The sequence below is a fragment of the Phodopus roborovskii genome, unplaced genomic scaffold, assembly GCF_943737965.1.
Source record: "Phodopus roborovskii unplaced genomic scaffold, PHOROB, whole genome shotgun sequence".
NCBI classification, from domain to species: domain Eukaryota; kingdom Metazoa; phylum Chordata; class Mammalia; order Rodentia; family Cricetidae; genus Phodopus; species Phodopus roborovskii.
This window is the reverse complement of record NW_026126460.1, coordinates 27496531-27512826: the sequence shown is the minus strand read 5'-3', so window position 1 is coordinate 27512826 and position 16296 is coordinate 27496531. Positions and strand designations below refer to the sequence as shown.

The window sequence follows — 16296 nt, the reverse complement described above, 5'->3', positions numbered from 1 at the left end:
ACAGCAACCACAGCAGCCACAGCCGCCACAGCCACAGCCACCACAGCCGCAGCCGCCACAGCCGCACCCGCAGCCACCACAGCCACAGCCGCCACAGCCACAGCCGCCACAGCCACAGCCACCACAGCCGCAGCCTCCACAGCCGCAGCCGCCACAGCCGCAGCCGCCACAGCCTCCACAGCCACAGCAACCCATGGTGTCAGTAGAGAGGACTCAGGTGCAGTGAGGAGAGAGACTCAGGAGAGGAGAGGGAGATGTGATGCCTCCTCCTGCTGGGGGAGCCCCTTATGTACCAATGCTGGGGAGCCCAGCAGGGAGCATGTGACCACTTCCTCACTGTCATCTGACTTCCTGTATGTGTGAGGATCTCACCAGCTATTATTTACCTCTCTTCTCAGATATACTTGACTTCTGCATATCTCAGTTATGTTTACTCTTCCTAAAACAGCACTCCAGTATGATGAGTCCAAAGGGCCTAACATTTCTGGGAAGAATTCAGTGCTCCAGGAACCTGACAATGCTGTCCATAGGATGGTAGCCTTCCACTTTCTCCCAGAGTTCTCAAATCATGTACTTCTGTGAGCTGTGGGCGGGGCTTACAGACCACAGTCATCCTCAGGGAACCCCTGGGATGCATGGCCTGTGGGCTTCTGAGATGTCCACAAGATGCCTCATGGTGAGGCATACACCTTACCCTCAGAGGGCTTGCACAGGAAGTCTGTAGAGTGGGAAGGAGAAAACAAGAGCACATTCAAAGTCACTGCCAAGTGTGAACACCATTGTCTTCTTCACAAGCGGTGGGGTCAGCTGGGCTGCAATGGACATCATGACCTCTGCATGGGAAGCATTGCAGTGTGATTTATCTATGGGGCGCTCAGATTTAATGACAATTTTCATAACCAAACAAAATCATTCTGGAATATGCATTTTGATGACATAATGATTTGGGGGCAGGAAGAAGCTTATTCCCCCCTGTGTTTCAATATTAAATATGGTTGAAAGATACACTGAGACCCTAACACGGGTGGGCTCTTCTGTCGTAGAACCTTTTCTTGCTGTTTTGCTTCTTAGAGAAATCAAGATTGGGCCACCAAGTGGGGCATAATGCAAGGACAACAGAATCACAGATGAGCCGATGGAGGTCAGCATTGAGTGAAAAGACATTTACTACAACGAGGTAAGGTGCATTGCTGCAAGTTGTGGTGGGGTTGGAGAATTAGCACAAGCAAGGTGACAGCAAGCATTTATACCAAAACCTCACAAACCCAAGTAAATGCTTTTCTCCAAGGAATATATGGACAAAGCCTTTCAGTTGAACCCTGAGAACTCACAGGCATCTGCAAGCATTGGTGAGGTCACCAAAGATCTTTCCTGTCTGTGGTGGCCATGATTCACTGCCCATGGCCTGTTTCCTGTGCCTGGTTAAGCTGTTCTGTGAAGATCTGAGCAAGAACAAAGGCTGCATGCTCTGTGGGCTCATTGGGTCTGTTCCTCTGTAACACTGTGCCCTTGGGTGGTTCACAAAGCTCGACTTGAGTAGAAGTGGAGATGTGTGGTCAGGTTCAAAGCTGCTGAAGAGCTGAGACAACGGATCTAATGGGAGAGTGGACACGGCAGTCAGAGAAAGGAAGGTTTCAGACAGGACTTTTAAGGATTGCCATACACGGCCTGTTTCGAGTGCTGGGGTGGAGAGTTGGTAATTCGGAGGGACGTTTGACTTGAGTGTGAAAGTGGGATACTGAATGTGCCTCAGAAGGACCAGGCAAAAAAGATGGAGTCCAGAATGAAATGCGGATGTATTTGGTGCTGAGGTATGAACTGACTTAGTGGAAAGGACCCACTCTACACTACTACTCTGCTCAGGTATTCATGTATAGAAATTAAATCCAAGCTTGTGGATTGGACCAGGAAGGGAGTTAGTTTAGTAACAGGAGGTGGGGGGGAGAGAAGAGAAGATTGTACCAGGTCACAGCTTAATGAGTTTAAAAGGGGGGGGGGATGATCATGTCATTTCCTGTAGTCTCTCTCTCTCTTTTAATTAAGTAGAGAGCATGCAAACTCACTGGGTAGCTAATGGTGCGAAAAATCACAGTAATGTAAATGTAACCATTTTTTGAAGAAAAATCTATTTAGATATTCCTAACTTGCCTTTTCCTTTGAGAGTTCTTATTATTACAGCATGGTGAGTTCAAACGGGTGATGAAGGGAAAGGCGTTGAGGAGGAACAGGGAGAGGCTGCTGACAGCCAGCCAGCCGAATGTCCACTTCCCTGCAAATCCGAAAGATGCAGTGTGCTGCCGAGAAAGTGAACGCCCCTCCCCACCTCCACATCGGCATCTCCTGACTTGCTTCTAACACAGCTTCACAAAGGAAAAGTCACTGCTAGCAAGTGTGCTAGGTCATGTGAAGTGCATGGGATGTAAACAAAGAAGAACTTGGATGACCCTGCTGTGAAAACAGCAGCTGTTCCACAAGGAAGTGACCACAGGTCATGTGTCCTCCATTCTTCCTTTTACCCGTTCCCAAGATGCTACTTAAGGGGCTCCCTGGCAGAAGAAACATCACATCTCCCTCTCCTCTCCCGAGTCTCTCTCCTCACTGCACCTGAGTCCTCCCTACTGACACCATGGGTTCCTGTGGCTGCGGTGGCTGTGGTGGCTGTGGTGGCTGCAACAGTTGTACCACCTGCAGGTGCTATCGGGTTGGATGTTGTGGAGGCTGCTGTGGTTGCTGTGGCTGTGGTGGCTGTGGCTGTGGTGGCTGTGGCTGTGGTGGCTGTGGTTGTGGCTGTGGTGGCTGTGGCTGTGGCGGCTGTGGTTGTGGCTGTGGTGGCTGTGGCTGCTGTGGCTGCTGTGGCTGCTGCAAGCCTGTGATGGTCTGCTGCTGCCGCCGCTCCTGCTGCCGCTCCTGTGGCTGTGGCTCCTGTGGCTGTGGCTGTGGCTGTGGGAAGGGCTGTTGTCAGCAGAAGTGTTGCTGCCAGCAGAAGTGTGGCTGCAAGAAGCAGTGTTGCTGCTAGGATGTCAGTTACTCTGTTTCTGGGTTGTGGCTACCAGGAAGCCAGGGCCTTTCCTCCAACCTCCGTATCAGCTGCCCTGTCCCCTGCCTGTCCTGATTTATCTCCCTGACTGTGGCTTTGCTTCTAGATCCTGAGTTCCCCTCTTCTCTGCTTTAGTGTTTCTAACCTCCCTATCTGAAGTGTTTTCTCTCCAGAAACAAGCAGCCAACTCCTGCAGGAGTCACTCCACTGTGCTCATTCAGAGCATGCTGTCAAATACTTTTTGATGTATAGAACTGCTTTCCTATTCATTTCCTGTCTCTACTCCTTTTCTTTATCCATACTTATCCAGTACTCTTTTTGTTCCGTAATAAAATACAAATGACCACTGAAAAATTCCATTGTCTCTTCCTAAAAGTTCTCCCAAATCCTCAGAAAAAGCCTTTGGTGGACACCAGTGGTGGCAGAGTGGCCAGCAGCCTTGAGGACAGCCCTCTTTCTTGTGCACTGCACAGTCCTGGTTGTCATCATAGTAGCGGGACTCAAGGATCTACTTCTCTTCCACCAGAGTTCCGTGTCTGTAGCACTTGTTACAGACCATATACGCGTCACTGTTACTAAAAATATCCAAGTAAGTCAACTTGAAGGACAGAAGAAACATTTAAGCTCACGAGTTCAGGGCTTTCAGCTCATGCTTGCCTGGCCCCATCCCGGAGGACTTGTATTGAGGCAAAATAGTATGGCAGGAAGCATTTGATGGGACAAATGCAGAGCCGATGGCCATTGGGTATAAAGTGGAGACAAGCAATAGGGGAAGCAGCTGGGAACAAGGACCCAGTCCCTTCAACTAGACCCCACTCATCTCCAACACCTCTCCATAGCCCATTAGTGCATTAACTCATTGATGAAATCAGAACCCTCAGGACCAAGCCCATCTCTGAATATTGCTGCATTGGGGACCAAGCCTTCACCATCTGAATCCCTAGAAGACAACTCAGCTCCAGATCGTGAAAGGCAAGTTCATGAATATATCCAAAATTTAGTTTTACACACACATACATACTGTACAGTTTTCCAGAAACATTGATTACTGAAATATAGGTAATACAATTATTTTCTTCATGTCTATCTATTGAGAACATTCACCCTTGGCCTGGAGGCCAGATGACAGGCTCGTTTTGTTTGATTTCCTATAACTTCAGCTATGATGTGCACTTAAAATTTTGACGCTGCCCCTTTAGCTTCCCCAGCTTTCTAACTACACATTAGTTCTGTGTGGAGTTCATCGCATCACTGCTGATGAGTAAAGCATCAACAGACCACACTGACCTTGCTAACTTCAGGGCTGAATGTACTGTGGGGAAGAAGCTGCTCTTCCTACAATGACTGCTCAACATCCTTCAGGGGTTTCTGTTTCAGATGATGCCAGCCGGAAGAGAGCACAAAGATGGTGGTGGTGGTGCAGGCCTTTAACTTCAGCACTTGGGAGGCAGAGGCAGGTGGATCTCTGTGAGTTCAAGGCCAGCCTGGTCTACTGAGCAAGTTCTAGGATAGCCTCCAAAGCTACAGAGAAACCCTGTCTCAAAAAAACAAAAACAAACAAACAAAACAACAACAACAAAAAGATTTTAAATCAGCAACAGCTCCCCATGTTATCAGGGTGATCTGGAATCACCTTTGTTCATCATAATGACATTATGAATTCTCTACTTCACAGCATACCCTGCCGCCATTTAAAATCGTGCACTGCATGAAGCATGATCTAAACTTTCTGATGCTAAAGACTGTGCTCTGGTGTAACAGGTAAGAAGAGACCTCTCCAGTGTGAATGCACCTATGCCTCCCCAGCAAAGTTTCATCACAGCTTTTCTCAGGGAAGCTGCTCTTGGGGATTTCACCCTGCTTTCCCTTCTTGCTGCAGACGCTCACCCTTCCCCCACTCTTTCACCTCTGGCCACGCCTACTGGCTTTACATTCACTTGTCCTCTGCAAAGCCCTGGAACCCCACTGACTGTTAAGAGCTGCCCCTTGTCTTTCACTTACATTCTCACCGTAAAGAGAGCCTTGTTAAGATTTCAGGTTGCAGTGGAGAGGCTACTTAAAAGCCCTTCCCTGATAATGAGATGGATAACTAACGTATCTGCCATCCTAGAAACTTCATGTAGTAGCTGTTGGAAACAGAAGCAGACACCCACAGCTAAACACTGAGCCGAAAACCTGGAATCCAGTTGCAGAGATGGAGGAGTGATGAGCAAAGGGGTCAAGACCAGGCTGGAGAAACCCACAGAGACAGCTGACCTGAAAAAGGGGAGCCCATGCCCCCCCCCAGACTGATAGCTGGGAAAACAGCATTGGACCGGCTCAGACCCACTGAACAGGGGTCTCAGTTAGAAGACCTGAGCAAACTAAGGAACCTCTGATAATGGAGCAAGGATGCATGAAAGGACTTTGGGATCACATTCCCCATGGAGGGATACTCCCTTAACCAGAGACAGAAAAGACTCTACTCCAAATGACAAGACAGATTTTGATGATGCCTCCTGGAAGGCCAGCCCGTCCCTGTGGAGTGGGTGGGGAATGGGATGGGGGGGGGTGTTGGGGATCACGGGAGGGAGGGAGGAAGAGGGAACTGGAATCGATATGTAAGAATTCTATTAGTAAAAATAAAAATAAGAAAAAAAGATTTCAGGTTGCTTGCAAAATCATTTGAGATCTTCCTTAATGATCTGGGATTTGTGTTTTTTGCTCATTTCTTTCTATTGTTTTAGACTTATAAGCCTAAAGGATCCTTGAGGTTTAGGCCATGCTCAAAGCTGTGTTCTGAGAGAAAAAACAAAAAACAAACAAAAAAACTTCTCTTTCTTCTCTTTGGGTAGGCATCAGTCAAGGTTCTCTAGAGGACCAGAGAATGAATACTTGCTACAAAGCAGATTTGTAAGACTGGCTTACAGGATAACTATAAGGAACCGAGTGGTCTAAGATGGCTATTTGCACAGTGGAAGGGGCTAGGAGCATGGCAGCTTCATCCAAGTGGCTGGACACCTCATCTATCCCAATCTGCTGCTAAGAGCCTGGAGGATGGAGGATTCCTGGAAAGCCATTCACCGTCAGCCCATGTAAGAAAGCCAGAGAAGATGTGTTCCGATGTTAGCAAAGGATGGAGGCTGCAGAGGCAGCAACAGGATAGCTGCATTCACCAACAGGGAGTGAAGGCAGTCAGGCAAAATAAGCTGGCCCACTTTCCCCTCAGATCTCTTCCTGTATGAACTGCCACTAAAAGGTATTGCCCCCCCCCCAGAAGGCTCCTTCAGTTAATTCCTCAAGGACCTGCCCAGAGGCATGTTTCTTACTTAATTCCAGGCCAAGCCAAGGTGACAACTGAGATCAGCCTGCACAAGTCAGATCTATGCTCCTTTTACCAATGAAAGGAGCCCAGACTCAAGTTATCTCTAACAACCACAAGCCATTTTGTCCACTAAATAAAAAGACAGTTGGTCTTACTCAAACCGCACATCTTCTGAAGTTTTGAGAATTGCTAAAATAGGCTTTTCTTTCTCAGGTTAAAAATTCTTTGAAAGGCTCTCAGCTACAAAGCCAAGCTTGGTGGAACAAGAGCTGGAGAGTGATTTTATTTTATTTTATTAACATTTTATTTATTATGTAAACAACATTCTGCCTCCATGTATGACCACAGGGCACAAGGTGACACCAGATCTCATTACGGATGGCTGTGAGCCACCATGTGGTTGCTGGGAATTGAACTCAGGACCTCTGGAAGAGCAGCCAGTGCTCTTAACCTCTGAGACATCTCTCCAACCTCCTGGAGAGTGATTCTAGTTTACCAGCCCATGGTGCTGCTGAGTCTTCCCTATCACAGTTAACCCAATGTAGATAACCCTTATGCCCCAAGGTCTGTGGCCTAGGTGAGGCTACACCCTGCCAGGTTCACAAACGAGATTCACCATCACAGCTTCCCGGAACAAAACCTTTGCCTTTCTTTTCCTCAAAGCTTTGGCACTGTTTGCTCTCCCTATCACTCAGTACAGGTGGATCTGTGATTCAGGGGACCCCGTGCAGGCAGAGCTGAAGTTCAGAGAGCATCCGGGTGAAGACCACGTGGAGGAGGCTCTGGACTGAGATGTGAGGACAACCAACAATGCTATGCAACCCCCTCATTCTCTCTGTGATCACAGTTCTTCCTTCAGTGCATGTCTATACCTATTCAGTCACAGAACCAGGACCTACCCTGATGACCACACTTTAATGTAACTACACCTTTTTGTGTGTTTGTTCGTTATTTTTTTTTTTTCCAAGACGGTTTCTCTGTAGCTTTGGAACCTGTCCTGGACTTGCTCTGTAGACCAGGCTGGCCTCGAACTCACAGAGATCCATCTATCTCTGCCTCCAAAATGTTGGGATTAAAGGCGTGCACCACCACCTCTGGGCTGTAACTACACCTTTAACTATTTAAAGGGAACACGTTTCAACCCACAACAAAAGAATGACAAAACACGGCGACCTGATATGCGTCATCCTTACTCAGGTCGCTTTCCTGGTACCCTGTATTCACTCAATCTTTGCTCTTGTCTATTGTCTCACCTGGCCTCCAGTAAGCATCGCAGATTTGCACTTATCTCCTTTTCCACAGCAAACGGTCACCTATTGGGCAGAAAGAATTGTGTCTTGATATCCCTGTATCAGTACCATGCCTGAAAAAGATGTCCATTAAATGGCGGTGGTGCACTGTCCTGGAAAATGTGAGCATACCTGCTAGGTAGTGAGGTGCCCACCACACTATAATAAAGTCACATCTGGTCACAAGTTTCTCTTTTTGTCCATCCCTGGTAGCACTCGGAGGTACCAATGAAGTCTGCTAGCATCTTTGTTATAAACTCCACTACAACAGCCACGATGAGCCCATAAGCCCTCCCTCATTTTGCTGCTCACATGAGTGACTGATTTTTCTCCCTTGCTGATCACTCCCAGGTGACCCCCTTCTTGGCGTGGGTGGATTCATCTCTCCAGGATCTCTGAAACAATAAACTTTGATCCCTGAGCTTTGGTTCTGTCTCCTCTTATGACCATATCATCTGTGATGTGCCTTAAGAATAAAATAGTCCATGCTTTCTTCACAAATCTATACTAACACTGAGTGACAGTGACCCATCAACCTCTCACTGTACACATCTTCTACTGCCACGGGCCAAGAGCAAACTCGTTGCCAGCGAATGGGTCAAGGAGAGCAAGTGTCTAGAAGGAGTTGGGTCTTAGGTCCAAGGAAAGGATGTGTGCTCCATACTTCTGATCAATATTACTGTCCAAGCTCCAGAGTCCTGTATGAGAAACAGCTGCCCTTAGGTCAGATGAATGAACCTGAACTCTTTCTTCACTCCTTCCTCTTGGGAGCCAGCAGGTCCCATGAGAAGAGAAAAGTCCAAGAGGAAAACCAACAGGAGAGGAAGAGATAGACCGTGGGTTCAAGAATGAACCCTGCAGACTGAAAGTAACTAAAGGGCCCTGGGTAACCTGCTGCTATCGGACTCTCAGGGCTCCTGCAGTGTGGTAGTTTGGATACACCATGTGTCAGTTTGCTGCCTGTTGCCTGCAGGCCAAGATTTAGCTCTGTCCTAGAACCGTATCTTCCAGCACTCCACCATGTCAGATCATGATGATAACGGACTAAACCTCTGAAAACGTAAGCCACCCCAATTAAAAGTGCTGTGGTCATGCTGCTTCTTCATAGGAACAGAACCCCTAGCGAAGACACTAAGACATGCACACAGATGGTCAAAGCAACAGAGACAAACATGAGTGATACACAATACACTCTGTGAACTTAGTCTCAAGAGGCTGACCCATACCTCACCAACAACACCCAGACTTCACCCTATTAATGGCAGCTAGCTTTCCAAGGGCTCATCTTGAGTCTTAAAGCAGGTTTTCATTGGCTTATTGCTCTCTTGTTCCCTCTAGTTCTGACAATTCCATGTGTCATATCTACCATGTAAATTTCTGTCCTGGCCTGGGCTCTACTTAGAAATACAAGGAGATGCTCTAACTGGACCTTAAGAATACACTGAAGGGAAATACACTACAGGACGCAGGCAGGCTTCCCTTGGTTCAGTCTGGCCACCAGGTGCTTGCTAGGACTGCCAAACAAGACTTTTCAGTCTCACATGACTGCTACATAATCCCTGAAAGTGCTAGAATCTGGAGTCTACAGAGAACGGGGATGAGAGGAGATTAACTAAGGAGACATAGGAGGACATATTGCATTGTGTGTGTGGACACTCTGAGAGTGCTTTGAGGTTTGCCTGGTTTCGGTTTGCTTTCCTTAGTTTTGTTTGTTTTGTTTTTTAATGTTGACTTCACATCACAACTGACATTGACCTGTGGCTTAGAGTAGGAGCTAGGAGTTCCATGGCAACTAGCTATAGCCCAACTTTATCATTCAGATCTTGGACAGATGAGTCAGAGGGTGAGATCGTCCAAGAGAAATATGAAATGGACTACAGAGATAAGGCGACGAGACCCACGGAGTCTTTGGAGTGATCTCAGAAATGAGGCCATGGACAGTGAAGTCAGCATGCAGTAGGTAAGGACTCTAGGAGCAGACAGAAAGTGGCCTTCCAAATGAGAATCCTCAAAATCAATCAGGCTTCATACATACACGTCTGGGAACTGATCTAATATTTTTGCATTATCCTTTGGTCGGCAGTACATCGGAGCTGATAGCATTGAAGGGCCCCGGTTGAGAAGGTGTCCCACCCCTATGTCCCTCCCTTCTCACATCCACAAAGGGCCAACTATTTATCTCACCTGTAATTCTTGACTTTCTTTTTACTCACGAGCCTTATCTGCTGAGATAACACTCATTGTCTTTAGGAAAGCTTAGAGAATGGAAAGATGGGGGGTGGGAAGAGATGAATCTTTGAGACTGGTTCAGTGTAATTTATTTATTAAGACAGGAGTTGCATTGTTTACACACATAAGCTTTGCAGAGGTTAAAACAGAACATAGCAATGGGCATTTTAGGAAGGTGCATCATTAAGTCTTTTGACTGCATTCTGTCACAGTTGTTATTAAAATGCTGTGATTAACTGAGAAGGCTGCATGTTTATTAATGTCTATGATGTTAGTAAATGATGATGAGGCACAAAATTACAAAGTGTGAGATTCCCACAGGCTGGTGATAGATTCAGTTCACAATTGTAACCTACAAACCAGATGGGAGCAGACAGCCAGATAGACAAAACTCACCTATAATAGTTACCTATGGGAGAGGTCCAGAGGCCAGCAGCCATCCTAGCAGCAACACTTCTTGCAGCCACACTTCTGCTGACAGCAACACTTCTGCTGACAACAGCCCTTCCCACAGCCACAGCCACAGGAGCCACAGCCACAGGAGCTGCAACAGGTGCGGCGGCAGCAGCAGACCACAGGCTTGCAGCAGCCACAGCAGCCACAGCAACCACAGCAGCCACAGCCACCACAGCCACAGCCGCAACCACCACAGCCACAGCCACCACAGCCGCAGCCACCACAGCCGCAGCCACCACAGCCACAGCCACCACAGCCGCAGCCGCAGCCACCACAGCCACAGCCGCAGCCACCACAGCCGCAGCCACCACAGCCTCCACAGCCACAGCAACCCATGGTGTCAGTAGAGAGGACTCAGGTGCAGTGAGGAGAGAGACTCAGGAGAGGAGAGGGAGATGTGATGCCTCCTCCTGCTGGGGGAGCCCCTTTTGTATCCACTCTGAGGAGGAAGTGAGCCTGGAGTCAGATCCACTTCCCCGTTGCTACGCAGATATCCCCAACAGAAGTCAGGTGCACACTTGCGTACTTCCTTCAGGCATTTTCCTTGCTTGAAAGAACTTGCTATGTTTTTCTTTTATTCTCTGTCTAGAGCTATCACTAATATAAACAGCCATTGATTCTCTTCCCTCTCCTCCCTCCCACCCCCATGCCCCCACTGTTGTAAAAGACACAGTGGGATTAGACTGCTCTCGGCTATATTTTCCTCCCCTGCCAAAGCTGCACGGGGTGCCATACACAGATGCCAGTCGACGGTCTGTGGTGATCCTATCCATTGGTTTGTAGAAGGTCCTACTGCTAGTGAATATTTTGTAAATTGAAACGGGGAAAGTGTTCGTGTACAATGGGATTGCATCCTGACCAGCTGGGTTCTTGAAAGGTTTCTTGTTCTCGTGATATGAACCTGGATTCCAGAACCTTTTGCGACAATCAGCCTGTGCCATGAGGACAACCCTGGAGGCATGATTTCTTTCAGACAGTTTCCTAAGCGCCTGGGTGATGGTTGACAAACACCTGCTGCCCATGGGTAGATGCTGTGATGAACAGGGCTTGTTTGGGCAAGCACTTCCTGTTTGTTCTGCCATGTGAGGACACATATTTTGTTCTTTCTTCCCCTTTCAGTTTTCTGCATGTGACACAGAGGCGTTCACAGATGCCAGCTGATGGTCTTGGACTTCCCAGAATCATGGAGTGATTTTTATAAGTTACCTAATCTATGTCTCGGGTGTTCTATTATAGTAGCACAATGGACTAAGACAGGCCATCATCCGGTCTATTAAAGACCTGAATAAAACAAAAAGTCAACGAACTAATTCTCTCTCTATTTGAGGTGGGTCATGCACCCTCTTCTGCCCTTGGACACCATCTCAACTGACCCTCAGGCCTTTGAACACTTATACCATTGGCTCTTCTGCTTCTCATGACACTTTATTCAAATGCAACCACGTCGCCATCTTCGCTGGCTCTCCTGATTGCTGGTGGCAGACAGCAGGACTTGTTGACCTCTACATATGTCACCCAATTCTTTAATAAGCCTCCCTTTGCATGTTTACATCATGTTGGATAGAAGAACCCTGCCTAGCCCTCGGGATAATGTCCAGATCTGGGCCATGGCTTTCTTCAGGGTATTTTTTAGTTATCCTGAGAGAGCTCTTCAAGATGGTTGCTCTGAATTAGATGTAGTAGCTCACATCTGTAATCACAGCACCCAGAAGCCTGAAACTGGAGGATCACCACAAGTTCTAGGCCAACCTGGGCTACAGAGTAGTAGAATACAACCTTGTCTCAAAGTTTTAAAAGGCGTCACCTGTGGAAACTCTGCCATGCTGCCTGCCCGAATTTCTGGGTCCTAGTTCAGAAAAGTGTAGGCTTCCTTTGCTTCCTTCCTTCCGCTGCCTATTCTTCTGTTCAGATGCTTACAAAGCCCAGGTGCTTTCCCTAGTGCTCTGGGCTTTTTCGCCTTATTTCAAGTATCCTCACCTCACTGTATGGTTGCTTATCTGCCATGCACTGCTTGCCCATCTTGCCCTAACTCTTCTATCTCCATCCATCTCCCTCCTCCTCAGGGCTGCAGAGATAGATTTACAGCTTCCCTGTCTTGTTTTCCTTGTAAAAGTGAATGAAATTGTCCTTGAGGGAAAGGAAAAAAAAAAAGGGGGGATAAAGATGGCTGTGAGAAGTGACTATAAAAAGCTGCCTTCTGAAACACAAAAATAACAAGGTGGGTTAGTTACCTTGGTCTAGCCACCTACATTTGTCTAGTTTTATTTACTCTGTGTTATAGTAGAGGGACCCATGTGTACAACAGTCAGATCATTTCCGGTTGGCGGTGTTTTGCTTGTATTTTGGAATATGATAATTTCCTTTGAATCTTCGGTAGATTTTCATCCTTACCTCAGGTTAAAGACCATACCATCAAACTGGTGTGGCTTGAGTAGCCGCACCAGAAAGCACAGGAAGAAAGAGCTCTCCATCCATGCCTTCACCTCCTGTGCATTTCTTCCCAACTCTAAACTCCAGGGTTTGTCAATTTCATTTGGGAGGCCACGCAAACATCCACAATAATGTTTCTTAATAGTTTCCAATTCTATAAACTCGGGGGATGTGTTCAACGTAATAAACGAGCCTTCTCTTGCTCCTAGGAGGAAGTGACTCTGTGATGTTTTGTCAGAACACAGCAAGATCAATCCACAGGCTCTTGGTCTGGCAAGAAATATGTATAAAGAAATTCCAGTGCAAATAGCTGAAAGAATCAGAACAAGCCACAGGTGGCTGTGGATAACTGTATGGGGGATAAGCCAGTTCTGAGCTTTGATGGACAAAGGGATAATTGTGGAGACCAGGATGCGGGCTGTCAGGCTTCCCATGTTAGTAGCACTGGAGATAGGGAGAGGTGAGGGGCAATAGACAGCCCCTTCCATCCGACTTCAGGGTGGACTTGGAGGGAGGCACAAAGGCCACACTTGGAAACACGGGGAGAATGGAAAGGTACAAATTCTTGGGCACTACCCTGAAGAAGCATCTGAAGTTTGGAAGTCAGTGGTATCTATAATTTGAGTTTCAGAAAGATAGTTGAGAAGGGAACCAAGACTTGGGATGTGAGACACAAAATAAGAATTGGGGTGGATAGTTGGTTGGTTGGTTGGTTGGCTTAAAAGAAAGGGTTTTGGCCTGGTAGACCTCAGTGGGCCAATGTGTTCATCAATTAGTTGGTGGATTAAGTGTCCACCTTTATGTACTATAAAGCCTCTTTTCACCTTCTTCAGAGCCGTCCTGCTCTACGAATAGCATTCTGGGAGTTGTGCAGAGGGGTCAGAATGTTGACAAACACAGCACACTGCCCTGGGATCATCGTTCACTCATCACTCAACCTTGGCTATTCTCTTGAAGCTTCTGAAGAAGGAAAAGGAAGAAGAGGCACCCGACACAGGACACCTCCTGCAGGTACTGGCTGGAGGTCCCATGCCAAAGCTGTACAGTGATGGAGCCCATCTCAGTTACCAGCCACCATATTGTGTTGTATCTGCTGCCATTTTTAACACTCCTAGCCATGTCCGTGTCAATGTCACACCACTCTGACATCACCCTACTGAAATGGAAATGATGTGGGATGTCCTTCTGTATGCTTCGAATAAGCGTTGTTATCATTGGTTGATAAAGAAAGCTGATTTGGCCAAATGGCCAGAGAGAATAGAGTGAGGCAGGAAACCCAAACAGAGAGATGGAGAAAAAAAAAGGTGGCATCAGGGAGATGCCATGTAGCCGCCAGAGAAGCAAGATGTGAGGCAACAAGCCACAAGCCTCATGGTAAAATACAGAATATTAGAAATGGGTTAATTTATATGTAGAGCTAGCTAGTAATAAGCCTGAGCCATCAGTTAAGCACCCGTAAATAAGCCTCAGGATGGTTATTTAATAAGCACTGTGGGGATTGGTGGTTGGTCAGGAGAAAAACTTCCAACTACATGGAAAAACATCTTTCCTCTTCCTGGCAGCATGTTGTCACTGTCCCAAGATACTACCCTTGCATTTTTTTTCTCCACATGCTTCAGATTCAAGTCTACCAAGGGGATACAGTTGTTATAGGCTCCAACATGACAGCATAGCTAATACTATTTATAATAAAATATGTATTTGTAACAGCATGCACACTGCTCAAAAATATCTGTAAGAAATGGGGCATTCTCATAAAGACAAACATCAGTCTTTGAATTCTTTACCTGAAAGTGATTTCATGAGATTTTGTTTCATTTATATGAGAAAGTCCGTTACTCTTTAAATTCATATATATTTTTAAATTGTGTGTGTGTGTGTGTGTGTAAGAGATAGCAAGATATTGCCATAGAATACATGTGGAAGTCAGAGGACAGCGTCTAACAGTTGGTTCTCACGTTCTGTCTTGCTGAAGCCTTCACTCCTGTTTCCACTGATCTGGAGTATATACTCCAGGCTAGTTTGCTCAAAAGGTTCTCATATCTCTGCCTCCCATCTCACTGTAGGAGCACTGACCTTACAGGAGCATGATCAGACACCAGGAGTTTTATATGCATTCTAGAGATCCAACGCAGGCCATCAGGCTTCCAACCTGGGTCAATAGGTTGATGTAGTTAGCACTTTTACCCACTGAGCTATCTACCTTGCCCAGTTTACCCAATCTCATTTCTGAGAAATCCTGAGACACCCACTTCACCATGTCCCTAAAGCTAACTAGACTTTGGAGAATCCCAGACTAGCAGAATTTAGGCTTCAGGTGGACCAACCCCTCCCTAAATATAAATGACATCATAGAAGAAATGATAAAATTTGTGGCTAGCCATATGGCTCACAATTGCTCTTCCTAGTTTAATGAGTCAAGTTTATATTTGCTCCTTGTCCGTTTGTTACTGTCTCTCTTTCCATGCCAATCTCCCATACAGTTTGTTGAAAATGTTCATTTCTATAAGCTGTACACATTCTCTAAATAGATTTTTGAAAAGTCAAGTTGAAAAAAAAAAGTACAGATAATTCTATCAACTGGTGCCCCTCCTCCAAGTCATCTTTGTTAGTTGCAAGTATCTGGGTAGTGGAGAAGCTGCCATTCAGAGGTTCTGCTTCTGATTAGACTGATAAGGAAACTGAATTATGCTTTTTATCTTCAGTAACTGTGTATTTTTTCCGATGTTTTAGAAGTGAATGGCAGAAAGAGCTCTTTCATTAAAAAAAAAAAAAAAAAGTGTTCTGCTTCTCTGTCCTTATGGGGAAGAACAGAAATGTCCTATATGCTAATATGAATCCCAAAAACAAGAACAGAAAATATAAAGGGTGTAAATGAATGACATAAGGATGTGTATTAGAGACATTTCACAGAGCTGATGGGTGATGGAAAGCTAATAAAAGACAGGTAGAAATTACAGAAATCAAGATGCCATATGCACTAAGGCGACCCAGAGATCCCAAACTACCATGCTTAATGCAAATAATAATGCCTACCTTTAAGATGGTGTGGGTGTCCCTATAATTATTCAGAGTACGAAAGCAGACTACCACATAAATAGCATTTTAAAAGACCTTTGATTCTATTCATTTTATTTTGCTCTGTTTTTTTAGACAGGGTCTTCTCAGACAGCCCAAACCAGGCTGGTCTCAAGCTCGCTTTGTAGTTGTAGCTGAGAATGACCTCAGTCCCTATTTCCTGAGTGTTGAGTTTACAAGTGTGAGCCACTATAGCCGGGTTCTCATGCATAGCTGAGGATCAAACCTAAAGCTTTATGCTTGCTGAGAAAGGACTCAAGCAAATGAGTTATGTCACCAGCCCTAAATTTTTAACCAAAATTATCTTTTAAAGTAACATTAGACAGTCAGGTGGTAGCACGAGCCTTTAATCCCAGCACTTAGGAAGCGGAGGCAGGCAGATCTCTGTGAATTCAAAGCCTGCTTTATCTATAGAAATAGTTCCAGGACAGCTAAGGCTACCCAAAGAAATCTTGTCTCCAAAAACCAAAATA

At 46.2% G+C, this 16296-nt stretch overlaps 1 protein-coding gene across 1 annotated transcript; it reads right to left on the bottom strand.

Moving 5' to 3' along the window:
* Positions 1–10287: 10287 nt before the first annotated feature.
* On the bottom strand, positions 10288–10727 carry LOC127226509 (small cysteine and glycine repeat-containing protein 8-like). The gene has a single exon (XM_051190601.1). The coding sequence runs from the start codon at positions 10649–10651 to the stop codon at positions 10301–10303; it is 351 nt and encodes a 116-aa protein (XP_051046558.1). The 5' UTR covers positions 10652–10727; the 3' UTR covers positions 10288–10300.
* Between the last annotated feature and the right edge of the window lie 5569 nt (positions 10728–16296).